The sequence below is a fragment of the Bombina bombina genome, chromosome 6 (genome assembly GCF_027579735.1).
Source record: "Bombina bombina isolate aBomBom1 chromosome 6, aBomBom1.pri, whole genome shotgun sequence".
Classification (NCBI taxonomy): domain Eukaryota; kingdom Metazoa; phylum Chordata; class Amphibia; order Anura; family Bombinatoridae; genus Bombina; species Bombina bombina.
In genome coordinates, this window is record NC_069504.1 from 704,236,588 (window position 1) to 704,246,065 (window position 9,478).

The 9,478-nt window shown below is 37.3% G+C and overlaps 1 protein-coding gene across 1 annotated transcript in view; it reads left to right on the top strand.

Annotated features, from left to right (window-relative positions):
• Positions 1 to 9,478, top strand: part of MAST1 (microtubule associated serine/threonine kinase 1) — a 124,150-nt gene that overhangs the window by 11,793 nt on the left and 102,879 nt on the right. The window contains exons 8-11 of the mRNA XM_053719395.1: positions 5,250 to 5,351; positions 6,692 to 6,821; positions 6,915 to 6,982; positions 7,810 to 7,898. Coding sequence (XP_053575370.1) covers positions 5,250 to 5,351; positions 6,692 to 6,821; positions 6,915 to 6,982; positions 7,810 to 7,898 — 389 coding nt within the window. The remainder of the gene's footprint in view (positions 1 to 5,249; positions 5,352 to 6,691; positions 6,822 to 6,914; positions 6,983 to 7,809; positions 7,899 to 9,478) is intronic.

Here is a 9,478-nt window from a genome sequence, read left to right on the forward strand (position 1 = left end):
AGCAGCGGTCTAAAGACCGCTGCTCCATAACTTGTCCGCCTGCTCTGAGGCCGCGGACAAAAATCAACCCCATTGAATACGATTGGGTTGATTGACACCCCCTGCTAGCGGCCGATTGGCTGCAAATCTGCAGTGGGTGGCATTGCACCAGCAGTTCACAAGAACTGCTGGTGCAATGATAAATGCTGACAGCACCTGCTGTCAGCATTTATTGATCTGTGGCGGACATGATACGCTACTTCGTATTATGTCCGCTTGCACATTGATAAATATGCCCCAAAGAGTCAGAGTGAAAGAATTGAGGTGTTTCTCAATTTGAAGACAAGCATTTCTATTCTAGGGCTATTTGCAAATAACAAAAATCAAAAATACAATTTTAGCAGAGGTTCCATTTTTGTGGCTATCCACACAGTTAAATCAATATTATTTAGTGACAGCTTGTGTATCAGTATTACAGTAACCTAAACCAAGGTTCCCAAATGACAATCAAGTGTAAGCACAAACCTCTACCCACCACAAGTTAAACATAACCATGAGTTGCTTTCAAATTCATTTACATCTAACCTCCTGATACCACTACACCCCGTGGGCCCACTAGCATTGTCAGCTCAACTAGTAACTTGCTCTTTGTGAACCGCCCCCAAGGATCCACCCTATAGGGCCCCACCTTGCATCCCAGGGACCCCATAATGAACGCCCAAGCACAAAACTCCTTAGCACCAAATACCTTGTCCTGAGCTTATTTTTATTTTTTTATCTATCTATCTGTCTGACTGTCTGTCTTTATGTTTTTTTAAATTAATACTGATTGGTTAAGAGGTTAACCAATTATGGTCTTGATCACAATCTATCAGCTTACCACACTCGCAAAATGGTTTTCAGATCTTTATTAAAAGCCCTACTTTTCCTATTGGGCAGAAGATTTCCCATCACTTACAATACATTTTTGAGACACTTTCCAACACCTTTTAAAATTCGACACCTCTAGGCACTTGATAAGTCCTTGAAAGGGCATTTTGGACATATTTAACACTATTTCACAGTTATTAGCAAATAGTATTTTATCTTGCATATATATAAAACACTCAGAAATGGCTACAGGAGACATTTTAGAGGTTTGTTTACATACCTAATATTGATTCATCCCTATTAGAAAGACTGTATACAGTGAACATGGCACACATTTACATATGTATAGGTTCATATACATATATATATAAGTGTTGGCTATGTAATATCCTGTACGGCTAAGAGAATCTGAAGGAAATGTTCAGGACACCAACATCTACAAATGTGTTTTTTATTTTCATTTTATCATTTGATTGTAAGTCTATCTCACAATGTTGTGATTGTCACTAACAGTGCAGATAGCTTTTCAACCATATACTGTAGTTTTAAAACACAATTTTAAAGGGACACTAAACCCACATTTTTCTTACAAGATTCAGATACAGCATGCAATTTTAGGCAACTTTCTAATTTACTCCTATAATCATTTTTTCTTCATTTTCTTGGTATCTTTATTTGAAAAAGCAGGAATGAAAGCTTAGGAGCCAACCCATTTTTGATTTAGCACCATGAATAGTGCTTGCTGATTGGTGGCTACCTTTAGTGCTAAACCTAAAATAGGCCGGCTCCTCAGCTTTCATTCTTACTTTTCAAATAAATATACCAAGAAAACGAAGATTTTTTTTATAATAGGAATAAAGTAGAAAGTTGCTTAAAATTGCATGCTCTATCTGAATTATGAAAGAAAAAAATTGGGTTTAATATCTCTTTAATATCACCGGTACTGTTAGTGCGAGTGTGACTTGTAATCAGATATTAAAATTGAAAAATATAAACACTCCATTCGTAGATGTTGGTGTCCTGAAGTGACTATAGAATTAATGGCCATCATGCCAAGATAACTATGGCATCCATATTGATACTGAGTGTTGAGGATGTTACACATACAAATGAGTATATGCCTTGCAGTGTAAACAAAGGGGTAACATGGAGAGAGCATTCCTGTAACCTTAAAGGGATACTTAACCCTATTTTTGTCTTAAAGGAATAGTAAAGTCTGAATTAAACTTTCTTGATTCAGATAGGGTGTGTAATTTTAAACAACTTTCTAATTTCCTTTTATCATCAAATTTGCATTGTTCTCTTGTTATTCTTAGTTGAAAGCTAAACCTAGGTAGGCTTATATGCTAATTTCTGAGCCCTTGAAGGCCGCCTCTGCATTTGACAGTTTTTCACAGCTAGAGGGCATTAGTTCATGTGATTTATATAGATACTACTGTGCTCATGCACGTGAAGTTATTTAAGAGTCAGCACTAATTGCCTGAAATGCAAGTCTGTCAAAAGATCTGAGATAAGGAGGCAGTCAGCAGAAGCTTAGATACAAGGTAATCACAGAGGTAAAAAGTGTATTTCTATAACAGCGTGGGTTATGCCAAACTGGGGAATGGGTAATAAAAGGATTATCTTTCTTTTTAAACAATAACATTTTTGGTGTTTACTATCCCTTTAAACGATTCCGATTTTTCTTTGTTATCTTGCTATCTTTATTTAAAAAGAAGGAATTTAAAGCTTAGGAGCCAGCCCATTTTAGGTTCAGCACCCTGGATAGCGCTTGCTTATTGGTGGCTACATTTAGCAAACCAATAAGCAAGCATAACCCAGGTTCTCAACCAAAAATGGGCCGGCTCCCTTAAGCTTTTTACATTCCTGCTTTTTAAATAAAGATAGCAAGAGAACGAAGAAAAATAGGAGTAAAAATAGGAGTAAATTAGAAAGTTAAAATTACATGCTCTATATGAATCATTCCAGAAAAAAATTTGGGGTTAGTATCTCTTTGTTTTGAGAGACCTCCCAGTTTCGATTTTCGATTATGAAAAGAGGTTCTTAAAGGAACAGTCTACTACAAATGTTTATTGTTTGAAAATAAAGATAATCCCTTTATTACACATTCCGCAGTTTTGCATAACCAACACTGTTATATTAATATACTTTTTACCTCTGGGATTACCTTGTATCTAAGCCTCTGCAGATTGCCCACTTATCTCAGTGTTATGTGCAGACTTGCATTTTAGCCAATTAGTGCTGGCTCATAAATAACTCCATGGGAGTGAGCACAATGTTATCTATATGATACACATGAACTAGCTGTGAAAACTATAAAAATGCACTGCGATAAGAGGCTGTCTGTAGTGGCATAGAAACAGACAGAAATTTAGAGGTTTAAAAGTTACAAAGTATATTAATATAACAATGTTGGTTGTGCAAAGCTGGGGAATGGTTAGTAAGGGCGTTATCTATCTTTTTAGACAATAAAAACTTTGGAGTAGACTGTCCCTATGGTTGCTATCTAATTTCCACAAAAGTACTGCACAATCTGTTGTACACAGTGTACAATGGTACGTAGGGTCACACAATGCCACCCAAAAGGGTCACAATGGTAGGTAGTGTCACACAATGCCACCCAAAAGGATCACAATGGAAGGTAGTGTCACACAATGCCATCCAAAAGGGTCACAATGGTAGGTAGTGTCACACAATGCCATCCAAAAGGGTCACAATGGTAGGTAGTGTCACACAATGCCATCCAAAAGGGTCACAATGGTAGGTAGTGTCACACAATGCCATCCAAAAGGGTCACAATGGTAGGTAGTGTCACACAATGCCATCCAAAAGGGTCACAATGGTAGGTAGGGCACAATGGTAAGTAGGGTCACCTTAGTCTCCCCTCTTGATCCTACCATGAATATTATTTAAAAAAATGATTTTGTGATTCAGACAGAGCATACATATTTAAAAACAAATACCTAGGTATGTATCGGGGCACTGCATGGCAGGAAATAGTGCTGCCATCTAGTGCTCTTGCATTGGATAACTCTCTTGCAAAACTTCTGCCATATAGTGCTGTAGACACATGAACACTCCTGATGGTAGCTCCCTGCTTTTTAATAAAGGATACCAAGAGAAAGATAATAGAAGTAAATTAGAAAGGCGTTTACAATTGCTGCTCTATCTGAATCATGAAAGGAACATGTTGGGTTTCGAGTCTCTCAAGCAGAGATTTATGAGCTAAAGGGGATTGTGAAATGTGTTCTTTGGGAGCTAGAGGAAGTTGGGTTATGTAGAGTTCCAGAAATACCAGTGTGAATGAGAAGGAGTCTATTGCCGTAAGATAGGAAGCTAATAGCAACTGGAAAGGGTTAATGGACATGGGTTATTTTCTTTGGAGTGAGGTTGCAGTTGGGCTTAACTTGTGGTGGAGGTTGTGGAAAATGGTGGTAAATAGCACTGGGTAATGGCTTGTGTGGTAGAAGTTAATTTTGATGATGGAAGGACATCAAAGATCCCATCTAAAAACAGGGAAAACAATGATACTTAAAGGGATATCAAACCCAAAAAGTTTCTCTTGTGATTAAGACAGAGCATACCATTTTAAACAAAACTTCAAATGTACTTATATTATAAAATTTGCTTCGTTCCCATGATATTGTGTGTTGAAGATATACCTAGGTAGGCATCTGGAGCACTACTACATAGCAGGAAATAGTGCTGCTCTCTAGTGCTCTTGCAAATGGATAAAATTCTTGCGAAACTACTCCTATATAGTGTTCCACAAATGGGCTGGCTCATAAGCCTACATCCCTGCTTTTCAGCAAAAGATATCAAGAGAACAAAGAAACATTGATAATAGAAGTAAATTAGAAATTGCAAGCTCTATCTGAATCATGAAAGAAAAAAGTTGGGTTTCATATCCCTTTAAAATATATGAGTACTGATATAACTCAATATGGAGGATTATTTATGTTGTGTACATCTGGATTGAGCTTTAGCCTGATTTGCTACTGATGTAATGACTTCACAGTAGGTCACGCAGCTCCAAAACACATTTTGTACTTTCCTTTCAAAGTGGTGGGAAGGTTACTTACTTTAGATTTATCTCTATGGGGGTTTGTTAATTTATTTGGGGTTTTGAAGAGAAAACATAGAATGAGGTATAAAAATTACATAATACCCATTAGGACTATTTCAGAGCAGGGAAAAGTTAAGTTACTCAAAAGAATAACTGTGGAGAAATGTTCTTATATTTTATAGCTGTGAAATATTCAGTATACGCACACAAGGAGTGTTACGTGGTGAAGGAATAAATTGTGAATGTAGAGGGAGGGCTGCATTAAAGAGCAATATTATATGAATATCGGAAGTTTATCTTGCTCTTGTTCACAGTCTCTGCCCTATTCTTGCAGGCAGTGGAACGTTCTGAAGGTACAGAGGTTGCCTTTATTGCTCAGCTGATGAAGAACCTGCTGATCATCATCTCTCGGCCGGCCCGCCTGCTTGAGTGCCTGGTGAGAAATATCAAGTGTCTTCATATTGTATCGTAAAAGGAGGCAACTGGTGGCCCAGGACCTATCAGCAGCCTTGTAGATTCTCATAAGGTCTCCACCATGTCCTCTGGAACAAGTCTGGATGTCCCATTTAAACTTCAAAAACATCTAAACTTATCTCACCCCTCCAAACATAACTTACTCCTTCCCACTCATATATAAATGTTTCCATTTTTTAAGTTGCTTGAGAATAAAGGCATTGCAAATAGAAAAATAGGGGAAATGTTTTGCTTATCACTATTGTGCAATGGGATTTTATGCTGACATAGAGATACTCAGCATATTTAGGGCTAGATTACAAATAGTGTGTAGAAATATTGCTAATTCTCTCACATGGTAGACTTCTATGGGGGGCCATGCTAAAAAAATAATTTTGGCTATTCCTGTAGAACTAAGCCAATGGTTCTCTAAACTCCAGAGTTCTTTACTTATATATAATATATATATATATATATATATATATATATATATATATATATATATATATATATATATATATATATGTTTTTATATATATATATATATATATATATATATATACTATATATATATATATATATATATATATATATATATTTAAAGCGTCTCTCCTCAATCAAGTCAAAATAAAGACATTAAAAAATGTCACACACTTTTACCAGTTAAAATTTTCCTAGGGTCGGTTTATATTTATTTGACTAATGAGGTTCAAAAGTGTCCTCAAGTGTATTTTGTTTATGTTCTCCTTCCACCTTTTGCTGTAAGTATCTTTGGGTCCAAGAATGGTATCCTTTGTCTTGAAGGACTGAAACAATGCGAGAACTGATGTAGTGCTTACATACACATTCACACACATATACATTAATAAAAAATAAAAAAATAAATTTGATACACTGGTTACAACTTAATGTTAGACCCTAAGATATACTTGACATGATTAAAGTAGAATTTGATGTGCTATTTGCAAAGTAAAAGAGAAAAAGTATGCCTGTGCACAAGTCACATTCTTAATGGGCTGCTGCAATGGCAAAATTCAGCTACATTATACAAACAAGAGAACAGCTACCTGCACACTATTCCCCAGGTTTTAGTAGAGGTACTTTGGCTACAGCATGTAAGCTCACCTGCCAACATACTAATTATTAATTTGACAACCTGTGTTTGAAGTTTAAATTTAACAGGTTTACTTTATATTTTTTCAAGGCAAAAACAGGTCAACGTGTTTACATTCTGATTTGTCATATGGATGTCCCTTTAAGGACCTATGCCACGATGAATATTTCTGTGCCATGATAATTATTTCCTCCATTTGTTTATCACAGGAGTTTAATCCTGAGGAGTTCTATCACTTGCTGGAAGTGGCTGAGGACCAGGTGAAAGAGGGAAACCTAAAGACAGACATTCCCCAATATATCCTACGCCAACTGGGCCTAACCCGTGATCCCTTTCCAGGTAACCTACACCCAATACCCCTGCATTCCTAAGCTATTTCCAATAGGTGGGGCTTTGACCACTCATCCCTTTTCATGTGCCCCTCCCTGGCAGAGGTGGCAACCCCCGAGGAGCTGGTCTGTGTGGAATCCCATATCACGGAGAGTGAGGATACATCAGAGGTGAGAGAGTGATCAGATCCCACCGCTCACACCATCTGGGCATGTCACTCTCTTTCTATCCTTTTGTGGGTCTATAGAACTACTCCAGATCCCCCCTCTTTCACTACACAGCCTCCTTTGTATATCCCCTTAAATATCATTTTTACAATTTACCTTTCTTTTTTCTCTTTCTCTCTTTCTTTCTCTCTTTCTTTCTTTCTTTCTCTCTTTCTTGCTTTCTCTCTTTCTTTCTCTCTTTTTCTCTCTTTCTTTCTTTCTTTCTTTCTTTCTTTCTCTCTCGCTCTCTCTCTTTCTTTCTCTATTTTTCTCTTTCTTTCTCTCTTTCTTGCTTTCTCTCTTTCTTTCTCTCTTTTTCTCTCTTTCTTTCTTTCTTTCTTTCTTTCTTTCTTTCTTTCTTTCTTTCTTTCTCTCTCGCTCTCTCTCTTTCTTTCTCTATTTTTCTCTTTCTTTCTCTCTTGCTCGCTTTCTTTCTCTCTCTCTCTCTCTCTCTCTCTCTCTCTCTCTCACTCTCTCTTTCTTTCTCTATTTTTCTCTCTCTTTCTCCTGTGCTCACTTTCTTTCTTTCTCTCTTGCTTTCTTTCTTTCTTTACCCTCATTGCTCTTGATGACCCTCTCTCTCTATCTCTCTCTCTCATGCTACTGCCCTTTGTCATGCACAGGCTTTGCTTTTTAATTTCCCTTGTCTCTCTTTTTCCTCTCTTTCGCCATACTTCTCTTTTTCCAATTATTATATTTTATCTTTCACATACTGCTTTTGCTTTTTCCTTCTGTCTTTTATAATAAAAAAAACCTACAATTTTTCCCTCACTTAATTCTCCTTTATCTAGGGAAAAGGTGGAGCAGTCTCTAAACCCATAAAAGCCCCTGAAGAGAGTGACTTTGAAAACATAAAATTGATCAGTAATGGAGCATATGGGTGAGTGAATCAAAGTAAATGCATTCTAGAGCCATGGGGCTGGGGCGCTGTTAACAATGAATAGTTGACTTATGAAAGTGGAGACAAGATTTACATTTTAAAAGAATTGAAAATCCTGTAAAAAAATGTGCCTTTGACAAACAAGAGAAATAAACAGTTTAAAAGAATATTTTTGAAAGTAGCCAAATGCTCATGTAGCGAAAAACAGTACACAGTCTTCCCATCCAGATAACATATATGATGCTTTTAGAAACGTCGGCAGTGGTGCGGATGGAAACAGTTTGCAATAGTTAACTCTGAAAGCCGCAATTATGCATTCTCCTGTAAAAACAAGATTTTAACAACATCTGTGCTGTTTGTTACAATCTTGCCAGTGAGAGTGAGAAATACAATCAAATATGAAATCATGACAAAGACCGCTGCTCCATAACCCTGTCCGCCTGCTCTGAGCAGGTGGACAGGAATCGCAACAATTCAACCCAATCGAGTACGATCGGGTTGATTGACACCCCCTGCTGGCGGCCCATTGTCCGCGAGTCTGCAGGGGGCGGCGTTGCACCAGCAGCTCTTGTGAGCTGCTGGTGCAATGTTAAAATTTCATCATTTAGCGAGGTCTTGCGGACCTGATCCGCACTGTCGGATCAGGTCCGCAAGACCTTTGATAAATAGGGGCCATAGTCTTCACATTTACATATGTATATGTGCCAATACATATGTAAATGTGTACCCTGTTGGCTGTATGCAGCCACCCCAAAAGGGATGAATGGAAGTTTAATAAATCAATACCCCGTATGTTAACAGTCCAAGTTTTAATACCCATTAAAAAAAGTGGCTGAAAGCCCTTCCAAGGACATTTTAAGTGCCTTGAGGTTCTGAATTTGATAAGCCATAAATTATCTCGAAAAGTACTTCAAAAGTTAGCCGAAAACATATTGTGATTGCTGAGAAGTTTTCGTCTCCATAGTGTAAATATGGTTTATATATGGCCATAAACCTGTTTGCAAGTGCAAGAAAGAGCCGGAATCGGCCTATTGTGAAAGTAGCATTTTCAGCCAGAAAAAAAAGCAAAATTTGCATTTCCCTATAGATTGCAATCAGTGCCCATGTATTATAGTGTCAAAGTGTTTAATGTCCCTTAAAGAAAAGTAATCTGTACCTAGGGTGTTGTTCACAAACATTCTTCCTGTATGTCCTCAATAAAGGATACAATGCCTAATATATAAGGGATAAAAGAATAACATATATCTAAATGCAATATTTAGAAAGAAACGTCTCAAATGTATCAAAGAGACAGAATGCAACATAACATCGTATTTTTTTTTTTTAAACCAGCCAAGTGTATACCCACCTAGTATAGAGCAATTAATGAATCTATATGTAAGGTGGTTTGTATGATTAAAGCCTCCTACACTGCTTGTCTGCACTAAAGCCAGTCACAAAGACAGCCCAAATTCTAAATTAAATCTGTATTGTAAATGAAACACATATAATTAAAAACAACACCATTTAAGCATAAGCTGCTCCGGACCCCTTGCGGGACAGGATCGCACATATGAGCCTGCTTCCTCTGAGGTGGCGTA